This window comes from Strigops habroptila, chromosome Z (assembly GCF_004027225.2).
Source record: "Strigops habroptila isolate Jane chromosome Z, bStrHab1.2.pri, whole genome shotgun sequence".
Lineage (NCBI taxonomy): Eukaryota > Metazoa > Chordata > Aves > Psittaciformes > Psittacidae > Strigops > Strigops habroptila.
The window spans coordinates 77,750,892-77,775,325 of record NC_044302.2 but is presented as its reverse complement, the minus strand read 5'-3'; the positions used below and the strand labels follow the sequence as shown (position 1 = coordinate 77,775,325).

At 36.8% G+C, this 24,434-nt stretch overlaps 1 protein-coding gene across 8 annotated transcripts in view; it reads right to left on the bottom strand.

The window, feature by feature from the left end:
* Window positions 1-24,434, bottom strand: part of TENT2 (terminal nucleotidyltransferase 2) — a 36,216-nt gene that overhangs the window by 2,709 nt on the left and 9,073 nt on the right. For 5 of the 8 annotated variants that reach the window (XM_030470904.1, XM_030470908.1, XM_030470906.1 and 2 more), the window contains 6 exons: window positions 23,477-23,546; window positions 18,377-18,453; window positions 16,200-16,328; window positions 11,928-11,971; window positions 7,693-7,829; window positions 1,552-1,643 (listed from right to left, as the gene is read on the bottom strand). In XM_030470904.1, the coding sequence (XP_030326764.1) occupies window positions 1,552-1,643; window positions 7,693-7,829; window positions 11,928-11,971; window positions 16,200-16,328; window positions 18,377-18,453; window positions 23,477-23,546 (549 nt within the window). Of the gene's footprint in view, window positions 1-1,551; window positions 1,644-5,208; window positions 5,433-7,692; window positions 10,821-11,927; window positions 11,972-16,199; window positions 16,329-18,376; window positions 18,454-23,476; window positions 23,547-24,434 lie in introns of those variants that run through there. The other 3 variants (XR_003989268.1, XM_030470910.1, XM_030470909.1) reach the window with 3 other exon arrangements.

Below are 24,434 nucleotides of genomic sequence, written 5' to 3'. Positions count from 1 at the left end.
ACAAATTCTAAAGTGCCTATTTTTCTATGCTGATATTCTATTTCCAACTTGCAGAAAGAAAACCTAAATATTGAACCACTTTATAATTTCATTAAAAAATTGAGAGCTTGAAACACACAAGCCCCTCCGCTCCCGCCCCCCCCAAACACAGTGGATCAGCATCATGTGGCAGTAGCAGACACAGCTGCCCAGCATTACCACCTCCCACATTCAGACCAGAGCCTTGCCAGTGCCTGCACTATGCTCTCCTGAATCATTTCAGCTGTGCAGATACTCTAATTCTCACATTTCTCAACTCTGAGACTGCAGTCAAGCATGCAGTCATCTTTCAGTGTATTTTTTTTCCCCCGATGACTGGTAGTTTGTTCCCCCTCTTTTTGTCACAGAATCATAGAATGGTTAGAGTTGGAAGGAACCTTCAAGATCATCTCATTCCACTCGCCTGCCATGGGCAGGGACACCTTCCACTAGACCGGGTTGCTTAAAGCCCTGTCCAACCTGGCCTTGAGCACTGCCAGGGATGGGGCATACCCAAACTTCATTATCCTAAAACTTCAACCTGATCCTAATAGCCTCTATTTATTTAAGTCCAGGATCCAGGCCATCTCTCTTATTTCAAAACTTTGCTCTTTACCCACTGTCCTAAGTCACCTACTTCTAATTCTGCTCCCATTCCACCTTGGTTTTTTATCCTTCCTCTGTTGCGTTCCGATTCTCACTCTTTGTGTTAATTGTTTCCAGTTACACAGCACCTCTCAGTCCCTTCCCCGCTTCTCTTTTCGTTTTCCTAAGAACTCAATCCTTCTCATGGTCTATTACATTTTCTTTCCCTGGTCCAAGCTTCATCTCCTATGAATGCTAACTGTTCACATTCTCCATGTAGATTCCCAGAGCAGTTGAAAAGCCATCAAGAATGAAGCAAGTTAGCTGTATAGTGCTACAGCCCAGTTCAGCCTGCACTTAACTAAGAAGACTGAACTCCAAAATTTAGCCTGGGCTTACCCTCCAGTTCTGGAAGGCATCATACAGTCTCTGCAGAAACTGCACATTCAAAAGCCAGACAAAAATAGTAGCCACAAGGGGATCAACATACACATAATCTAGTCACTGCTAGGACATGGGATGCCAGAGCATTTCTAGAACAAAGAATATTCTTAGAGAGTGAATCTGAATATATGCCTGCTATGATTTTTCAGAAGCTTAATCTTGGCAAAACTGATGACTATGTTTGCAGAGCAGGAAAATGTACACTACTGTCATAAAGGACATTCCTTGTCGAAGTCCTAATCCCTGTTCCAAAAGTAACAGGGTAATGAGTGCTCTTGAAGAAAAGGTCAGGAGAACTATTTTTAAACACTACAGAACTTAAAACTTCCTTCTCAAATGTTTTTGGTGGGACTGTTTCCAGGACTGTTTACACTGGTTATTTAATTTTCTACATAAATATATTATGTTTGCATTATTAAAACATAACCAAGTTAAAGTTTAATTGACAGATTTATGTATTTAGTGTCTTAACAATTAAAAATGATAATGCAGCTTTCATTTTACCTTCTATACAAATAAATTTATTTCTCCATTCACTATCATCAGGTCTCGGAATAGCTTTGGCCTCACGAACTGAAATCACTTGATTGCTCCAACTATGGAAAAGAAAAACAATTTACAGAACAATTTTAAAACTCTTGATTTTAAATTACTAATATCAGCTTAAATTAAAAAAAAAAAGTAAAATTGCTATATCATAAGCCTGGATAACATTGTTTTTTTATCAGTAATTTAGTATGACAGTCTTATCTTCATAATTCACTATATGAGTAAGGAATAATGGATAGGAGACAAATTTCCAAACAGAAGTTTATTTACAAAAACATCTGCAAACCAGAACATCACAGGTATCATATAGCCACAACAGAGTGATTTTTTCAAAAAATAGCATCAGTTCTAATATGGACACCTAAATTTATTTCTGAGTTAAAAAACTTACAGCATAAAATCTATCTGTAGTTAGAAAAGAAACATGAGGAGTTTAAGTGCAGATGAAGTCACATACTGCATTCCATTAAAAAAATATTCAAAAGTATAAAGACATATAAAGGTAGCTGGCTTACATAATTTCTGGTGCAAGGAACCTAGTATTAGAATGCATGAACGCTTTCTAATACTGAAATTACAGATCTGAATTTTAGATCTCCTACAACAGCAGAACAACTCAAATATATTCAGATATATGTTTGAAGATACTCTACCGCTTTCTGCACAGAATTTTACAATAACAGAACCATAGGAAATTATCACACTGAGGAACAGCAGGCTGTTTACAGGGCAATCTTTGCCATGTGCCAAGCTTCTTTATGGTTGTTATGATGCTTGGCCCAACAACACGCCAAAGGTAACAGAAGCCAAAGTAACCACTTGCAGTTTTATGTTCTTATCTACCCAGGCAGTTTTCAGCTGCTCTTAACTAAACCAGAGAACTACCCTATCAGTGAAACACCTCGATCACCAGTTATGTGTCACCAAATGCCCTGACTAAATAGGGCTTTGAAATAGCTGGGCAGCACGCTGCTAGTTGTACTGATGTTATATACACCTGACATGATCTGACTGAATAAATCTTTTGGCATAACGCAAAGAGAGGAGCTTGGCTGTGTGCATCAACCACCTGCAGTAAATCTGTATATATCAACTGTAAATCAAAATACAGTCTGTAATTCATCACTTATATTTGGAAGAACTGTGTGCTCTATAGGCCGCATATCAGCTGTCGTAACTTCATTAAGTCAGTGGTGATAAGGCATTTTACACCAGCTAAAAATCCATGCCTGTAAATTGTACAAATCATCTTGGATACAACTCATGATTAAAACCACTTAGGAAAGTCAGCTATTTGAATAACTGCACTTCCATAGAACATGTACATTATTTTTCTATTTAAGAATATGAATAGGGCCTATTTCAAAAAGGTGCAGGAGATACCACATGAAGCATGTCTTAGGATACCTCAGATTACTTATTCACCTACGGTAGTGTGTAGATTTCTCAGAAAAGTAGTACAGGATATGATAATTTCTAGTATTCAATGCAAACTCACATTTTCATTCTAACCCATCACTCTCCCTCTCCTTAATTCTCCTAGAAGACTACTTTTGCAGGAGTAAGAGGCATTGTGAAGCACCAAATACTTTCCTATCATGTCTTTTTAATAAACTATCATCAACACAAGCTTAACAAGAAATTCAGATTAATTGCTCAAAAAACCCCACAAAAACCAAACCCTACACAAAGGTAAAAGAGAAAAAGTATCTGACTAGAGCATCAAAGAAGCTTTAACTGCAGCTCCAGAACATCGGTCATGAGCAGAAGCTGACTGCCTTTTCTGAAAGCTATTTTAAAAGTCAGAGAGATCCGGGCCAGGGAGGAGAGGTGGGGTAGGGAGAGGAAGGGCGCGTGGAGAGGGACATGCAATGAAGTTATTTGATCTGTGTTTGGTTAAACCAGGCAGTATTGTTTCACTTTGAAGATGTAATTCTTCTCTTGACTTCTTCTTCTCTAGGTTATACTTGGCCTGATACATCAGCAAAAAATAAATGCATTTATAATACACTGGTTTAACCAATTGCCAAAAAAAAAAAAAAAAAAAAGTAGTGACATTTTTAGCTATTTAAAAAGCTTTTAATTTAAACTTGAAAACAACTACTTTATCTAATAGCCTCATTAAACCTTCACTAGCCTTGCCTTGGTACTAAAATCTGCCTGAATTAGAAACAAATTACCAACAGCAAATGATTTGTACATACATTTTAACTATTTTGGCTTGCACAAAATAACTTCGTTGGTGCCAGCATGTCCTGGGTTCAGCTTAAACCACGACACAGCACAAAGCAAATATTCTCTGCATACACACCTTCAGTCCATAACTTAACAATATCCATTTAAAAGCTATTTCAATTAACAGTTATTTCTCGTGTCACTGCCTATAGTAGGTATGTGCTTCTCATGGAGAAATCAAGAATTTAAAAGAAAAAGACCAGGCATTTCCAGGTGTAACTGTGTATGAATACACTACAAATAGATTAAAAGGCTTTGCTTTCCAGAGCATTCTTATAAGCCAAAGTCACTTGCATAAACACACTAAGGTAGGTACAGATTGCCAGCATATTTAATTCAATATACTAATAAAAAATGATCCTTTTGTTTGCTGACCAATTCTACCCTGCCATGAGGAACCATATTTTACATTTTATCACAATAATCATAGAATAGTTAGGGTTGGAAAGGACCTTAAGATCATCTAGTTCCAACCCCCCTGCCACGGGGTGTATCCAATCTTTTATCATGTCCACCAAATACAACTTCATCATTGAGTGATCTTAAACAACTGCTACATAACTTGAAATAACACATTTAAGAGAAGTACAGTCCCAAAGGACAGTCTCTAGGTTCCCCAGCAGTAACTTCAGGGAAGCAAGGCTTTGCTTCAAGGTCTCACTTTGTACAGAGATGCCAAGCAAAAACCTGCTGCCTTCACTCACAGGAATGAAATCAGACACTCTTTTCAGAGGGCCTGGTAAACAGCGACCAGTTCCCAAAAACCTTCTATTGAGAACACCTCCATACATTTTTTTACTTGGTCACATTCACTGTGTGATCAGCAGACCTTTGATAGTTTGAAATACTTAAAGTTAGAATGGAGTTATAAGCATACTCCTAGCCAGCTGTATCATGAGAAACATTTTGCAGACTTGGATTCTTATGGTAAGCTAATTATAAATGTCAGCAAATCAAGCTTTGCCATATGTAGTAAGTCCAGTATAGGCAGCAATTTCCAAATCACATTTCCAGTAACTTATGAAGGGGAATACAAATTACTTTTTATGGACACACTGAAAACTCCAGAGTAGGACTGTGGAATGGACACTGTATGGTAATACATGGTAATCATCAATTTTCTGAAACAGCCTGTAGTCTAAATAAACAAAGCAGATTAAAAGCATTTAAAAAAAAAAAAAAAAAAAAAAAAGACAACAGAGCACAAGGAGATGAACTTATTAATGGCTGCACAGCATGCAAGGCTCCTCCTTCCTCCTTCGTGCCCTGCTCTTTGGGCCCATCCCGCCCTTAAATATTATTCATTACATTAAGTAAAATAAAACGTAGAATCTAAAACTGAAATACCTACTGGCCTTTGCTAAAATAAGGTGGAAGTTTAAAACAACGTATCTCCATCTTCCCTTCATCTTTCTGACCAATACATGTAAAACAATTGATCAGTTAAGCATTCCAGGCAAGTGGTGTCAATGACTGGCTCTGTCCAAAATTATGATCTTCACACATGACTTGATCATTCTTCACTACATGCTCTTCTTTCAGCAAATCAGATCCTGTATATCAAAGCTGGCAGTGCTGCGTCCTACTCCACAGACAGGAAACTACAAAAGTCACTTTCATGAAAATTGTAGTAGTATTCTCCTTAGTAATCTTTTCATCAAACACATTACAGTTCGCTAATGGCAGTTCATTGGCACAGTACAGGTCAATTAAATGTAACCTAACTTAACAGACAGTATGTAAAGTATCATCTCAAAATTTCCGTAAATTAGTAAATATTTTACAGGGAAAGTAAACACTGGAAAAAAGTACTGATTATAGCAAAGAATTATATAACACATTCAGGAGTAAAATACTAGTTCCTCCATGAAAGGCAGAACCGAGAGCCCTGTGTTGTGTGTATTTAAGTCTTATCCTCATTCCCACCTATAACATTTCCATCAGCAACCTCGAAGCAAAGATAATAAATACTGTGGACTGCATGACACTGTACTCGTCTCATTTGCTGGCTATCACACACACACAGAAATGTTTAACCACCATGTTCTGCCCACCTTTTCCCCCCATAGACATTAACTTGGGTTTCTCTTCTCCAGCTACTTACTAAGTTTTATGAAACTAAACAGACTTTTCTTATCTTCAAGACACATCCTGCTCCTTTCAAACAGGATTTATAGTTGTCAGGGATACACAGATGGTTAAGTAAACAGTACACCTGACTAAGTTCTATTTCTGTAGCAGAAAGTGTTAAAAATAATACAGGTTGCTGCATTAGGTGCATCATTTCCTGATAGACTTCTCAGCCATGTAACATTTTCAACACAGGAATTCTAATGGGTATTATTATCACCAGTCAAAGGTTTAAATACTTAACAGGCACTTAACATTTGAAAAGCAAGCCAGATTTTTTTTTTTTTTGTTGTTGTTGGTTGGTTGTTTTAAAAAAATCTTTTCATCCCTTGAGGTCAGCAGCTATCCTATCTTCATTGTCCATTTTTTCAAACTTTGTTTTAACCAGAAGCTCTCCTGTGCCTCTGTGATTAGGTGATATTTTTTCCTCATAAACATCATGAAAGATAATATTCAGGAATTACCATCAGTTCAAGTACTGATATGGCAGTACTTTTTACTCTTCATACTTCTTAGAATAATGGAAAAGATATTTACTTCCGTATATGAGAAGATTAACAGCCTGCTGTACAGACAAGTAGTAAAGGATGCATCTAGTCCCACATAAATTAGGATACTTGATACCTTCCAGCAGTGTCTTCTAATTTACCTATTTAACAAACAGCACCTTGCCAGCTGAAAAGACAGGTACTCAGGAGAAACTTTTAGGACAAAAGACCATTCCCTTATCTGCAGAGATTGAAGGAAAATCCTTTATGTGAAAATCTCTCAGCGTCAGGCTTAAGCATGCACAAAGTGCAATTAGTTCATGAATTGCCACAGGCCATATGGATTTAGATTATATATTCCATATGTGGTGCACACCCCAGCAATGTTTAAAGGATCTCATGATCATTTCTAACATTAAAGTAAAATATGAACACTTCAAAAATGGCAATGAGTATCTAACAGTTACACATTTTGTTCTCCTTCCAGGAAATGGTTATGAGGCACATATACAGGACAGCAACATGTATGAACCAACTGCCTCAAACAAGTTCTTCAGAAGATCTTTAAGCTTATTGAAATACAACCATTTGGTATTTTATGAAAGCATTTTTCTAAGAAATTCTCAGGTGACAGTTTGGCAAAATGTTTGTAATATACAGCTTTCTCAGATGCCCGCACAACTTCAGCTTCTCCTTCTCTTCTACAAGAAAGTCCAGATGCCAAAATTAAACTCAGATTCTAGCAAACCAACAAGCTTAATGAGCCAATGATATATGGGAGAATTCTTCTCTAGGTGTGGCCTAGTGAGTTACCTCCTGGTCAGTTACTTCCATTGACCTGGGATGAAGATGACAAACACAGCTACTAATAATTCATTAATAATTCATACCACAATCTATACCTTAAACTACCACTAAGATGACTAAATCTTTCTCACACATGGCTAGGCAGTTTTAGAATAGTGTAATATAACAAAACCCAGATATTTTAAAAGATAAAGCTTTCTAATTTCCAGCACCTATTTTAGAGGATAGGATGTGTGGCTAAGCAAAAAAATGTCAGACAGTCTTTATGATTAAAGGACATTCCTGTTGCCCTTTAATCTTTTCACTCATTTCTTCTATGTTAGTTATCACTCCTGCATTACTGCTATTCTTTCAACAGTTATAAAGTATTGATATATTGAATAGAAGGAATCAAAGTTTTGCATATTCTAAAACACTAAGATGAGCTTTTACTTACTCAAATTCTGTGGCATAATATTTGAAGAAGCCTATTAGCAAATCTCCAAGGCTTGATCCGTTTTTTGAGGGGTATGGAGGAATGATACGTGGAGCTTGATGAACATGATGCAACTGCATAGTAGGATCAAAAGATTCCTGCCAAAATAAAATCAGAGAATAGATACACACACACACCCCCCCCAAGCCTCCATCTAGATGTATGTATTTGCCACAGTAAAAGAGATGCCTGTCATTTGCTTATTAGAAATCAAGGACAACTTATAAGCAAAAGACACTTTCTCTTGTGCTCCTCTGTTGGATGCTAGTTATTCCCCCGAACTCAGGTAGAATCATCTTGCGTAGGAGTGTGTGAGACTATCCCTTGCCTCTGTGTGCTTAAGAATTTTAACTAAGAATATTTGAACTGAACTTGCATTTCCATGCTAGTAAAACCACATGAGCAGAAGCTGAGTAAGGTAGCCTGCACTGAGCTGGCCACAGCTGAAGTGAGGTAGGGTAGGTGAAGCTAATGCAATTGTCACCAAGGTCCTGTAACTGTGGTACCAAAACAATCCAAAAGGAAGGCCTGACTTATTTTTCCCACAGCATAGAGTTAAAATTGCATATGAAACCCACTAGCTCTAATATGAACCTGCATCCTCCCACATAATGAGTTCAAAGACTGCAGCAGCACCTCCTCTAGACAACCTATCTGAAAGAATAAAAAAGAAATTAGTTATAGAAAAAACCCTGAATATATAGAATGCAGCATTTAAGCTGAAGTATGCTTTTCTTGGGGAGGTGGAAAGGGGAGAGAAAAGGTCAGATTTTCTATAAACAGAAGTCACAGTTGCCAGCTTAAAAAAGGCATCTACACAAGACTAACATGGGTTTAGATCTGCTATACTGTTTAGGTGTCCATTACATCCTTCAGGTTCTTCCTAGAGACTGGGGTACATGGAGGAAACCATATCTTCTCTCGCTAGAGGAACAATTTGTAAAGCCTCATGCTACATTTACAGCAATGTTGTATATTTCAAGGAAATTGAACCCAAGATACACAAAGGCAAGCTTTACATTCACATAAAGAAATATATCTATTTAAATGTAGGGACCTATTCAGTCATTACTGTATCTTCGCTCCCACTTCCTTATTTTAAAGAGTAGTTTCAGGCATGACTCAAACTTTATAGTACTAGAATATCACTGGAAGCACTATATACTGTAATACTATTTCCACATTCACAGCTGGCAGTGCTTCCTCTGAAAAAAGTACGGTCCGCAATCAAACCAGCAGGACTGGAAAGTTTGGTATTCTCATCCTTTTATGCCAATTCTAGCAAAACTTCGTGGAACCTTGAGAAACACCTTCTTGGAAAAAAGACTATTCTTCCAGCTATGAAAAACTTTCAAGTCTTGTTCTCACATGATCTAACTTTGCATATAAAATATTATAGTCAGCAGAACTTAGAATTTAACAGCTCACAAACCAATAAACCAAAAACATACATACAGACATAAAAAGCAGATATGCAACATATAAAGGTCATAAAAGGGAACAGCTGTACTTATGTTATACAGTATATACAGTGAATCAGACGGGTACTAGAGTGAAAGTCACTCCTTGCCCATTCCCACAGAAAGTTGTAGAAGAGCCCCAAAAACTGAACTTTGTATTAGCAGTGTAACAACTCATGAGGAAATGGACACCATGAGAAAGGCATGAGACCAACGGCTGCTGACCTCCATACAATACAAGAAATGCAATTCTATTTCTACCACAGATGTCTACTAAGACTAGTAAGTAACTCTTTGGAGGCCACAGACATTTGTGAAAAGGGAGAACAAGGTGGGTTTTTTTTAAACTTTGAATGTTCAAATGCCTGAGAACTTCTGAACTGCAAGAAAAATCTGCCATCACAGAGAAGATGGCACCCTGAGCAGCTAAAAAGTTAGACTTTAGGAATCCATTGTTCAGAATAATAAATAATCTATTTTCTTTAGCAATATTACAAGCTTGGGGAGAATGTCTACTTCATTAACTGCTAACAAGTCTTATTGAAAATTGGGATAAAATTGTGTTTGATATTCTTCTGGTTTTTCTTGTTTTCTGTATGTAAGCATACACACACAGGCACACATGCATTCTCCTTTTTGGCCATTAAGTTTTATTACAACTATATTTGCTATATTGTCTTTTTCTATTAGTGTAACTGTTGATTTACTTTTTTATTATTCAAATGCTCTACAAACACTAATAGAAATTAATTAGTTATGATCAATATATAAAACATAAATAAAATGTCCTTAAGGTCAAGATTGATAAGTAAAAGCAACATTCTCTCTAAGCTTTGACCTCTGGCAAACACACAGGCAAAACATCCAGAAGCCATAATGCCCGTGCTTTGTAATTATTACTGCAAGCAACCAGACCAGAATTGCTCTGGCATATTTCTCATTTTCACTTTAAAAATCTTTGCAGTATCAGTATTCAGAAATTGTAACTTTCACAATTCAATTATTTTTGGTCTGCTGTCTCCATTAGGAATATATATTTACCAATTTCTAACACAATTAAAAATATTAATCCATAGTTTTGATTTGGTTTTATAATAAACATGTATAAAATATTATTATTAGCAATCCTAGAAAATTTAGTCCATCCTCCAAAGGCAAGATAATTAACAACAACAAAAAAACCTAAGTTGAAATAGGGTAAAAAGTGCTATTCTTACAACAGTGTTCCAGAAACACAGGAACCTGCAAGTGATTTACCACTTTCACAGGACACAAGATAAACCCTTGCATTTAGTACAAATTCATTAGATTTTTCAGCTTATGGTATTGTATACTTGCTTTAATCATTTAAGTCATTTTATATAGTACTCTGAAGGCCTGTACACAGGTAAAAAATAATATAAATGTTTGCATTATTTTAACAAAGAAGTTTAAAGTTACCAATTCTTACAGTTGTTTTAAATTACATGCTACACAAAACTTAAATATGAGTTTTTACAGCATATGAGATTTAAGCAAACATAATTAGCATATTTAGCAATTCAGAAAACCCACCAGATAAAGCCAAGCATACAAGAAATGAAGCCAAGTGTACAAGAAATGAAGGAGAGCTTTAAATGCTTTTGAGCACTACAGATGAAGAAATTAGAAGGTATTTAGTACAGTAAAAAAAAAAAAAAAAAGAGGAAAATAGAAAGACCATAAAGATTTAGTACACGTATGCTTAAGTAAGTTTACAACATAGAAATAAAACTGCAGTACTATAGCTCGAAGTTTTCTTCTGCATTTGATTATCCTAATTACCCCAAATGGCTGACACCACAGTATCTTCTCCCTGATGTACAGTGTCATCGTATATTCCCATTTCAGCATTATAGGAAATATATGCAAAAGAAAGAATGGCTTTCTGATACTACCTCAGCACAATTATCAGCAACAGTAAAAACCAACATAGGCAGGGACACTGAACTATGGCAACTATGTATAAAGAAAAATTTTAAAAGTAACACAAGAGGAAATGTAACGAAGAAGGAACTGCGAAATTTCTGTAAGTTACAGCATAGCACTATTCAGCAATAGCTCTTTTGTTTCCAGACAAATATTTAAGACGCTAGCTCTTATTTCTAGGTAATCTTCCTTAGATTAAGTCTCACTAATTACAGTCCTAATTCTGCACAGGATCAAAGCATACTGATTCACAGAGTTCCCTGGAGATCAACAGGGTACGATCTGCACATAACAGCAAAGTACCAAAAGGTGTTTTTTTGTTGGACTAAAGCCCAATTTTGTGAGGCCTCAAAAGTCTCCTTAGTAAACATCTATCATTCATTCTCTGCACTCAGAAATATCAGGCAACTCAACAGCTATGGGAAGGTATGGAATTCTGGAACACCACAACTGGATGGAAAAATGTTACTTGACATATTAAGAAATAAGAATCAGAAAGTTACAGATGACACAGGGATATTTTCAGGCCAGCGTAAAGAGAACTAGGTCAGTGGTTCTCATTAGCACTCATTTTCAACTGTGTGTGAAATCTTCTCATATATTACAGGCTGTTTTCACTAAAGAAATTATCAAAAGCAGCAATAACCTTTTCACACTTATATTCAGTGTACCAATGACAAGGCTTGCAGACTGTGTTTAACTTAATCCACTAGTAATATTTAAGAATTCATATATTTTAGATAAGCAGCTTCATGCACATGATACAGCAAATTCATAAGAAACACTTACTGGGTAATTCTTTTGGAGGGATGGAAGGATGGGTTCAGGTAGGGCTATAAGAAAGAAAAAGTTTAAAGTTGCTGTGATTCAAGTAATTAACAGGAAACATCATATCAACTACAAAGGTTTGAACTGAAATTCCATTTTAAAAACATAGAATCATAGAATGGTTAGGGTTGGAAAGGACCTTAAGGTCTACCAAGAACTTCACTTTCATGCATGTTGTAAACTAAAGGTTATTCAGCAAATCTTTGTATTACTATATTTTGTATGAGAGTATGAGGAGTTAATTCAGCTAAGGGAAGCTGTTACTCAGATACTCCTATTTGTAGAAGACATGAAAAATTCTACAGCAGCTGCATACAACTTCACTAGAAGAAATTCATCTAGATTCCCCAAGGGGGAAAAAAAAAATAAAAATAAAATAGAGCTTTACTCAATTTTTTTTTTTCCCAATGTCTAATACATTATGATTCTATCATAGCATAGGAAGTCTCCAGATACTGCCAAAGCACACATTCTTCAGCTGCAAAGTATTACATACTGAGTCTAAGTAAACTAAAGATAAAATGCCCGACATACATAGTAGGCATTGCTAGCAAAATCCCCCCAAAAGACATAAAAAGTCTAATGCTGCTAACCGGTCTACTAAATGGCAAACAGCTTATAAAGATTAGGCAGACATTAATGATAATAACATACACAAAATAAACTGAACAGTTTTAACTTTTGTGAAAGTTGTGAATGGGGAGAGCATCTATTGCACACATAACAGGGATACAAAGAACCTGTTGTGTTCTTTGGGGGAGAAAAAAACCAAAACACAGACCCTATCTCCCAGGTTAGGTGGTCCTAGAGATCAACAGAAACAAATCCCAAAGTATTCACATCCCACTCAAGCCTTAGAGCAGCTACAGGACTATTACAGCACTCCTCATAACTAAAGCTTTAACATCATGTCATCAGCATAGTTTTGTTTTTTTTAAACAATTGGGCTACACCATTCACTAGTAAGAATGATTATTAAGTTCAGCATGCAGGATTTTGACCTGAGACTTAATTCACCCTTAAGACAAGGTGTCATAGGGGAAGAGATGTTACAGATCCTTTTTCCATAGGGACTAAGAACCAGAATGACAGAATTTTCAGAATGTGCTTAGGGTATCTTCAAAGAGGATACTATATTAACCAGTGGGATTGCTCAGAATATGATCACAGCTGCTTTAATGTTTTTATTTTGTTTGTGGGTGTTTAAAAATATGCAAGAGCATCTTATTTCTGAAGCATCTTGGATAATTTCCAGTTCTCTGCCACACTAAAAGGAAAAAACTTCTGAGCAATACAAGCAATCAAGACATTTTATCTTGGTCTATATGCTATACTAAAAGGATGGAGTTGAGGGTAAAAGTTATCACTTCCCACTAGCATTTGCCACATGAATTTTCATTTTCTTACTGTACAAGATAGTTGGACCTGTTACCTGGAGGGAAGTTCATGTACAAGACACTGATCTATCTAAAAAAGTAAACTCACAACACACTAATTTTAGGTCCAAAGACATCCATGAGTATAAGAATATGGAAATGGACTAAGTAGTAAAGAAATTTGCCTAGTAAAGACAGGGACACTATTTTCTGCAAAAGGAAGCTTTTAATTTTACTTTGTTTCTCCTCACCAGTAACATCTTTATTAGAAATTCTACTATTAGAAACTCTATGACTAGGACACAAGCTACTCTCAGTAGCATCACATGCATGTAGCAGAAACATAAAAAAAACCCCAAACCAAAACAACCCAACAACTAAAGGTTAAAATCTGCACAAATAAGAATCTAACTAGCTGCTGCTAGATACACGTCCACACTTCAGTCTTTTTTAGCATAAAAGGCTGACAAAGGCACAGGTAAAAGGTTCCTCTTTAGTTTGCAGACTGCTGATCCTTTCCAGGCAGCTGACTGATGACAGTCTAGGATGAAAAGGATTATTTGAACTTTTTTTTCCCTTCACTAGACAGCTGTGGCAGCTGCTTCAGATGACTACACCAAATGCCCTCATGCTTGCAGGGTTGTTAACATTCTGGTAAGCCCACACATTTATGCTTCCTTGTAACTCCTACTTGCTTCCCTTTTGTGCATTACTTTTATGCAGAGCTCAGTAATTGGCTATCCATGACTGCACACAGCACCCAATACAAGTCTCTAGAGTAACTGTGATACAATGAAAACAGATTTGGAGAATAACTTTCCAAGTGAAAAGTCCTATTTCCATTAAATGTGTAACACTACCAAATGCTTATCAAGTCACTGTTAAGATGGTCACTAATGCCTAGACCATGTAAAGATACTTTTTCTCTTCTCCTTCTCATGCCCTACCTTTGCATAGAAATCTTCACATCCACAATCACTTTAGCATTTTTAAAGTTCGTTGTAATTTCATCTCCTCCAAATCAACATTTTTTGTTTGATTCCCCTCCTCCTTCGCTGATGTGTATTAAGGATCCACATTGCAGTACTCAAGTCACCTATTGTATGGTTTCAGAGCTGTGACCATAGACTTGGGCACATTTTCTTTTCTTCCCACAGAAACCAAGAAATCCATGGAATTCCACCACAGCAGATGAAGAGAAAAGACCCCAACATAGTCATTAAATAATGACTACCTTATGTCCTACTGTCCTCATGATTGGTAACATTAACAAGAAGCACAAGTGTGAGCATCGAAGAATTCAGAAGCAATCCAACCAACTGGATCCCAAATACACAAAATGCCCTCCTAGGTCCTCTGCCACAAATATACTTCTCAGCTGAAAGCAAGCCACCAGCTTAAGTCAACTATCATGTAAGGCTTTCCACACTAGTACAGAGTGGGTGTAGCGCAATCTCAAGACTCATAAATACTTGGCTATCCACTCTATAGCAAGTATCTACTTTCCAGGCCAAACAAGCTGTCAGAAGAGCTAAACACTGTTTCTACCCAAGTGGGGGGGGGGGGGAAAAAAATAAATAAAAAATTAAAACCTACACAAACTGACAAAGAGCTAAGATCCAAAATGAGAGCCTATGCAATTTGTCTACAGATATGATCATAAAACCTTAAGAACCAGTTGTCATTAAAATTATACGAACAAAAATAATCAGCATATTACAAAGAAGTTAAAACAGAGATGTAAAATTCATACAACCAGCAAAATACACAGTTTATGCTACAGAACTAACAGGAATTAAGAAAATATTTCTACAGACATGCTACACCACAAGATGTACACCTCTGGGTTTCCTTGTGTTCCTTTCTAAAGTTGCTTGTCTCCCAATAAAACAAGAAACTCATACTAAGCTAAATAATCTATTAAATGATGCCTTAAGTCTTAAGCAAGAATTGCAAACTACAAAAACCACAACACGTGGACTTCCTTTAATGTAAGGAAGAAAGAGGGGGATAAGCCAGGCTGGATGGGACTTTGAGCAACCCAGTCTAGTGGAGGGTGTCTCTGCCCATGGCAAGGGGCGTTGGAACTAGATGATCTTTAAGGTCCCTTACAACCTAAACCATTTTGTGATCATCATTCCATCAGCTTGTTTCAGTCTATTCCTTGAAAACATTTCTGGACTGCATGAGTTTCTTCAATTTCCTCAGGTAAAGCTCTCCAGTTCCTCACAGATGTTCAATGTTTCAATATATTGAAGTCACGAGAAAAGATACTGCCACTGACAGGCAAATATCATAACTTCTGGGTTGGGATACAATGGTCTTTGACATCTGTCACTTTACAGAAGGCAGTAATCAGTGGAAAAATCTAATCACATGGTAGTGCATTCTATACTCCCATGTGTCACTGAGGACAGTGTCTTCCACGTTCAGTTCTTCGAAGGATGATAGAAAAGTGACCCCACAGCATTTGTTATCCCTTTCAATTTTCTTAGAAGTTCCCAAATGAAACCAAACCAAACAAACCCCCCTGAAATTATGTTTAGGTTTTTCCCTTTCTTGAAAGGCAGATTTTTGTTAACTAGAACTTGAGTTTTAAAATAAACACAAGTTACGCAGTATCCTGCAGGTACACTAACTTTTTATTTTTTAACCTTTTAAAAGTTGGCAACTCTGCCTTCAGAGAACAGGTCCACTTGCAGCATTAAGGAAATGGAGTAAACCCATCTTACCTCCATATTTTTCTGCGTGGAAGATGACTCCTGCCAGTGTTTAACTTTATTGAAGAGAAGAACTATACAAATATGAACTTAAAAAGGACAGTTTCAACATGTAAAAAGAAAAAAAAAATACTTACTTTGTAAATAGTGCAACACCATTAACACAAGACTATAGCTGCTTAAAGTACCACGACTGGCATCATTTATGTCATGAAAACGTGCCCACTTCTTAATAACAAGTACTAAGGGACGAACTCGATCCTCCACTGCAAGTAAAATAAATACATCACAAAAATACCCACATTTAACTAGACGGCAATTGATCAACATTTGTTTCTACTTGATCAACATAATACTTTTCTATTCTAAAGTTATTTTTTTCAACCATTTCATAGAATTTATTTAGTTGTTAACAATTACTACGCACTTTATAAAAATCAGAAAACAGTATCTGCATTTGAAAACAGCCTTTTGAACTAGCAAGTAGTAGTAAGATCCACAGACACATTACAAGGGGTATGCCAGGTAACTTGCAGATAAGACAAAACTGGATGCATCAGTCAATGTAGCAGTGTCACATTCTACTTTAAGTTCTCTCCAGTTCATTATACTAATTTTCCTAATTAAGTTGCAGCCAAGACAGATTACATCTAAATTTTTTTTTGGTTACATAAACCTCCAGGGCAGGGAAAAGAACTCTCCCAGTTGGAGGACACAGAGCTCGTTCGTAAATTTTCCTCAGGATCCATGAAAGCACTAACCCCTGCATACAAACATTAATTTTAAATTTGCCTTGGCCTCAATAGCTTTTATGTAGATGAGATGTTAGACACAAGAAGTCATTAAATCAAGATAAATGCTTTCATGAGGAAAGACATAAATACAGCCGTATTTCAGGTATGATCTTCTGAACTTCTGGGGAATATCGACAGCCTTTTAATTGAAGTAGTAGTCTGTTGCAGGGAGATGTCACTCACCATCCTAGAGTAAACTTTATTATTAAATAAGTCCAGCTCCCGCAGTCTCTCCTCACAAGAGAGACATTCCAACCCCTGATCATCCTTGTGGCCCTCTGCTGGACTCTCTCCAGTAGCTCCTTGTCTTTTTGCGCTGAGGAGCCCAGAACTGGACACAGTTTAGTTTAATTGCAGACATGCCTCCTTAGGCAGAAAAATGGTAATACAACAGCATAGACTTCAGTTTCTAGCTCTGCTTAATCTACCTACATTTTCTGTGGACAAAATTAATTAATAAATTACTAATTACATAAAAATAAATTTATAAAAAATAATTACTGGCCTCATAAAAGTGGACAGCAAGGCAGAACAGAAGAAAAGGTGGGATACGAGGACCCCTTCCACTGCTCTTTTCACGTCTTGACTCTTTTCTGTCCTAAAGTGACTTGCTGAGAGGAATAAGGGAAATTTCCGTAACTTTTTTAAGCTTGGAAGGAAATCCTTTTCCAGGCATATGCCTTCCTGAATGTATGAAGAAATCACAGCTAACCAACTGATCCAGGACAAGTTGTAGACTCTCCTAGTAATGTGAATACAGAACACTGAAATTACTCTGACTGCAATATTAGTAAAAGTTAACTAGTAAAGGTAACTTCTACTAATAACATTCTACCTTAAATGGAAGTATGCAAGGGCTGAAGAAGGTGGTAAAGGAAGAATTGCAAAGGGCCTAGAAGAATTACCCTGAGGTCCACTGCTTATGTATTTATCTGCCAAATGACATTGTGGTGCTAACTAAGAGTAAGAGTGCTTTTCTTATTACCTCCCCTTCAGAAATCTGTTTCACAATCTCTCCCTAAAATGCAAACTCCTGAGGAGACACAAACCAGTTTTGTTTTGAGGCTAGTATAAAAACTGAAGCAGTAATTCAGATTTTCCAAGGAAAGACTCTAAAACAGAATACAGACACAGCTAGCTGTCAGCTATACATCCTACCAGTGGCTGTAAGCCAATAAAAGAAACTGGAGATTATACCAGTAAATAATCATTAGTATAGCAATCTTGTTATCTGCAGAGTACTGAAGCACCCTTGTAGTAGAAATGTGGACCTTAATATGAAGCATCTTTGTTATCTTCCGAGTATTATAATATTCCATTAAAAACATGTATTGGTTTTCCCTATATATTTAGAATGAGCAACAAGAATGTATCTTAAAACTATCTGATGTAGCCAATTGGGTAATTTTATATATGTAGTAACCTAATATATTCAACTGAATTTTAATAGCCTATCAATACCAAAATATAATTTCAAAAAGCAAGATTTACAGAAATAAGAAAATATATTAAAAACTTACTGTATGCATAGGTTCTCAGAAGGAATGTATTTCTTATTCCCACAACGCTGTTTACATTCAAGTCAAACTCCACACAGCTGTTGGGAAGGAGAAAACAAAAAGAATCAAATATCACGGTATTCAATTTATTACCTGCTTAGTGATAGAGGTGGAGGAATGTACCTTTAAGATAGTACTCTAGAAACTGTCTTCAGAGTTTTGATGCTGTGATTTCTACTCCATTTTTGTTTATACTACTTGAATTCCATTGTTATAAAAAATATATTTGTTGGTTTACAAAAAGAATACATGTAGATCCAAATTTAGACCTTAGAATAACTTAATATATCAAATATTATTTTGATTTTTAACAAATCTTTCTCCAAACTAGACTTGCACTACACGATTTACTATGGACAAGTTTTGAAACCAGAAGGATTCTGAGGTGTTAGTTTAGAAAACAGTGATGATGAACTGTGATAGAGAACTGGAAGAGGTCAAATGGTAAGAATCTCTTTTCTGCAGTGATTTTCAGAGATAATCAGCAAGTACTTTAAAATTAAAAACGTTTATTAGTAAACACTGCATGTTTTGTGATAAAACGGTTTTCATAACTGTTTCATGCTGTTAACAGCAAGTAAGAAAGAGGCAAACAAGCACTCTCTGCTTTATTTATATCACAATAAGTTTGAATTTCATACCACATCTAGAGCTTAATGACTCACAATACTAAAAAACCAGATATTAAATTCACAGTCAGTAAGCTACAGCAACACCATATCCCCCAACAAGAGCAGCATATTATTGACAAAGAAGTAGCTATTTGCAATGTACAGCTATTTCCATTTTATATATCCAAGCCTCATTCACATAGTATCTGTTTGTTCGAATACTCCTTAAATTTTTCTTGAATTATTGTAAGGGGAACATGGACCTGGGATTTATTAAACTGGATAAAACATTAATTTGATGCCCACAAAAGTTTTTTATATCATTAAATATAGTAAATTGTTATTTGCATCAAAAATACTACATAATTTTAAACATGAATTAATATCAAGCATGACTTACAGATTTTTTTAAAGAGCACAGTACATAATAGAATAGGAAATAAACAACCTAAAGCTACTGTTTGACATTTGTAAAAACAAGCATAAACACCAGTAAGAATATTAGTTGTATGTGCAAATACAATAAAGAAATATGTCACGCTGCATGTGTAATTCCAATTAACCCAAATTGACAAGATTACTATTTACTAGATACTGATTAAGCAAGTTCCACTAAAGTTATTTTGTACTTTAATATGCACATTTAATGTTACAATTACGGCAGGCAAAGATTTTGTACTGTTGGGACTCAAGTTCTACTAAAAAAACTACAGGAGAGAAACAAAAGTCAACTGTACATCAAATGTAGTTGAAGAGGAAGCTTTTGCATCCTCTGTAGTACAGAAATCTTGTTAATTAATCAAAGGCTTGTCTGGCAGCAAAATCTACATTCAAGGTTTGTCTTTAGGTAAATGGATCTTCCTTACGTTATAGCACTAGAAAAATCCCTTTAAGATGAGAAAGGAAAACAAACACAAACCAAATGCTTTCTCATTCACTAAATCAAGTGGGAAATGGCAATTTTCTGGTATGTATGGACCATTGGCAACACATTAGATCCGCGTGCAGAGACACCACCCACTGAATTCTACCACCTTCTCCCAGCAGACAGGCATCAAAACTGGCTTTCACAGGGAGCTCGTCATGTTTAGTTTCTGGTTTTGGCTAAAACAAGCTTAGAGTACAGAATATTCAACCCATTTTCAAGACCACTGTGAAAAACTGAATAAGTGTGCATGTATGTATAGAAGTCTGTGAAAGACAGAGGCCTATAAGAAATTAGAAGGAGAATGAGCTGACAGGTTATAAATAACATAAAGGTAACTAGAAAGAGGTGTGGGGGGAAACCAAACAAACCAACCCAACCCCTACATTGCTCCCCAAAAAAACCTCCAAATCAACAAAACTCCCTTCTACCCAAACATAAAAAACTACAACTCAACCCAGTCATGTCATTTCCCACTGCTCCCCTCTTCCAGAAAAACAATGCAGGAAACCAGATGGTGAACAGTACTGTGTTTTTTTCCTTCTGAAAAAAATTTAATGGGCAGCTTCTAGTTTAAGCAGATTATATGTTGATTTAGTAGGAAATAAAGAATTCTTTAAATCCTGTCTGTAAGGTATATGAATACCATGACTGTTATTTTTCTCCCCCCCCCCCCCCTTTTTTTTTTGCAAGTGACCATAGTATGGACCACAAATGCAGAAACGCAGGTTGATAACGTTAGAAGGTACCTCTGAGATCATGCAGCCCAACCCCCATGCAAAGGAAGGACCACCTACAGCAAGTAACATAGGAACACATCCAAGCAGGTTCTGAATGTCTCCAGATAGGGAGACTCCACAGCCTCCCTGGGCAGCCTGTTCCAGTGCTCTGCCACCCTCAATGTAAAGAAGTTCTTCCTCATGTTGAGGTGAAACTTCTTGTGTTTTACTTTATGGCCACTGCTCCTCATCCTGTTCCTGGGCACCACTGAAAAAACCCTGGCACCATCCTCCTGGCACTCACCTTTGAGATAACTACATGCATTAATGAGATCCCCTCTCAGTGTCCTCTCGACTAAATGGGCCCAGCTCCTGCAGTCTCTCCTCATAAGAGAGATGCTCCAGACCTCTGATCACCCCTGTGGCCCTTCGCTGTACTCCCTCCAGTAGCACCTTGTCTTTCTTGTGCTGAGGAGCCCAGAACTGGGCACAGGACTCCGGATGCGGTCTCACCAGGATCACCTCCCTCAACCTGCCGGCCACACTCCTCCCGATGCACCCCAGGATACTATTGGCCCTCCTGGCCACAAGGACACACTGCCGGCTCATAGCCAACCTGGCATCCACCAACACTCCCAGGTCCCTCTCAGCTGAACTGCTCTACAGTAGGTCAGCCCCAACCTGTCCTGGTCCTTGGGGTTCTTCCTCCCCAGGTGCAGTGCCCTACACTTGCCCTTGTTGATCCTCATTAGGTTTCTCTCCACCCAATTCTCCAGCCCATCAAGGTCCTGCTGCACGGCAGCACAGCCTTCAGGAACATCAGCCACTGCCCCCAGCTCTGTAAAATCAGCAAAAAACCAAAAAAATTAAAAAAAAAAAAAAAAAGAAAAAAAAAAAGAAAATCCAGGCCATTGATAAACAAGTTGAATAAGACTGGACCCAGTATTGATCTCTGGGGAACAGCACTACAGGCCTTCAGCTGGATTCTATTCTGCTGATCACAACCCTCTGAACTCTGCCATTCAGCCAGCTCTCAATCCACCTCACTGTCCATTCATCTCAGCCACATTTCCTAAGCTTACTAAGAGGATGTTATGGGAGACGGTGTCAAAAGCCTTGCTGAAGTAAAGGCAGAAAACATCCACTGCTCTCCCCTCGTCGACCATACTGCCATGTCATCATAAAAGTCTTAGATTGGCCAAGCAAGATTTCCCCTTGGTGAACCCATGCTGACTATTCCTGACGACCTTCTTTTCTTCTACATCTACATGATTGGTGATGACCTCCAGAATGGCCTGTTCCATCACCTTTCCATGGATGGACATGAAACTGACCGGCTGGTAGCTGCAATAACCACTTCCATACTTAAGGCTACTTTTTAAAGTTTATTCTCCAATTTTAAATTGCTATAACCCCATGATTTATTCAATATTTGTACCAGGAATTTACCATTTCATGTATCTAAAGACTAGCACATTACATAGTATATGTAGCCATATAACCCAAACTTTAGCTTGACAAGTTCAATACTTTCAGAAAGTGTGGGAGAAACAACATTCGTATTATTAAATGAGAAAGAAGATAAAAATTATTCAAATTTTTAAAAGTTAAGCAAGTATACAGAAGTAAATATGGAATTAGGTGTAAATGAAAGTATAAAGAAAAATCCTAACAAGTGTTATATAATCTCAGATGCAAGAAAAGCTTAAATGGATTATATTTATTAGTTCAAATTGTGAACATGACAGTTTCAGTTTTATCACACTGGGTTTGTGTCCTAATAAAGGTATATTGTCATAAAAGCATAACATGATATGCTTTTATAAAGAGAGGTCAGAAAAGTGGGCTTATTTGTTTTTTAAAGACAGAGATGGCTGCAAAATTTTAGATGCATACAGACAGGATGAGATAGTTACATACAAGAGTTGTTCGAAGTCCTACTTACAATGAATAGTCAAACTATGTTATTACATGAAGGTGATACATGTAAGCCTTATAAAATCTAAGCCCATAAATATAGGAAGATTTAAACATTACTCGGACTTCCAACCAATTTCAATGCTTTGCACAACTTTCTCCTCTGTCAGATACTTTTACCACATACAATAAGAAATAAAATTGTTCTTTGTTCTAGTACATCCCTCTTGAGTACTCATTTTCATGTCTTTGTAATGAAGATACAATGAATACAGTAACACACAACACTATCCACTTCTCTCAATTCCTTCTACCTCCTAAAAAGAGTCATAAAATACCTAACACTGAATAGAACATGCAATGCTACTTTGTTAAATGCAGAATACCTCCCTAGAAGACAGCAGAATATACTATTTTAGAATATACTATCCCAAAACAGATCTTTTAATCATGAAGACATAATCACAAGAAACTACAGTTTGTTTTAGTGTTGTATGTATAGTGTAAACACTGTGAATTAGTCCTTAAGTAGCTCAATAGTTATGGTCACAAAGCAGCACAATTACCTTTCACAACAGGTTTCTTCCCACCATTGTTTTGTCATAAACCATTTGTCAACTGGAGCCCACTGCGTACAAATAACCCATAGAAGTGTGATGTACTGTACTAATACATCACAAACTTAACAGCATCTCAACCGTGAGAGGTGTTTCAGGCCATCAAGGAAGTAAGCTGACTGCCACTGCACGCTAGGTGTACAAATTTGCAACTATAGGACAACACAGATAAACAGACCATGACTTCAGTAGTACTGCTAACATGGACAGCACACACAGAGAGTACTTCACCATGTCAGAATCTAAAAAATGATGTTGAACAGAATACTCGCCTGACTTTATCCCTGAACCTCACTATTGGCACTTTTGCTCGAATCAGCTGAGGTCTTTCAATGTAGGTTGCTGAAAGGGAGAAAAATATGCAATTAAGTTTCATGTAAGATGCTGATCTTAAAAAAAGATCCTGGAGTCATACTGACTGATTTCTAGCAAACTGTAGCTTATTAAATTTAGCAAAAATATTCTCAGAAGGGTTGTGCTAAACTAAGTAAGCTTTAGCAAGGGCAGCAAAAATACAATCTAGGAAAATGTGTGTGGAAAAATAACAACTAAATATTAGAGAAAAACATCAGTGGAAGATTTTTCTGTGGGAAATATATTCAAGAAATTTGAACATAAGGAATGCAGTTCTACAGTGTTTTCACTGAGCAGTACATGTAATAGAAATCCTGAATAGTTGCAATGAAGTTTCAAAAAGAAGGAAGCCAGAGACTTAAGCCCAGCACTACATTATAGCAATGGGCACATGATCAGCCACATAATTTTTAACTATGCTTAGTTTGCTTACAGTTGAATATTTTACTAATAATTAATATAACTTTCTTCACTATGCATTGATTATGCATAAAACTTCCTTTTAAAAACTGTTTATCTGACTGATAAAGTACATTCCAAGAAATACATACCCTACTGAATTTTAACACTTCCCAAATATAAGCTTTATCTGCCTTTTGCTTTAATGGTAATAGGACATGCAATAGACATACAACCAGAGGACTACATCTCAGGTGATTATCTGCACTTTATTGACACATAGACTCAACGCCAGACCATCCAAATCCAGACATACTAAGCTCTGCCAGATTCATACAGATCCACCAAATGCACCTTTGCACTAAGCTCCCTGAAACTGTTGTGTCAGTCATATTACCTGCAACTTCCCTATTCTTGACGATATCTCAGGGTATATTTAGTAGTTCCCCATAATCCTGAATGAGAAATGCACCCAAG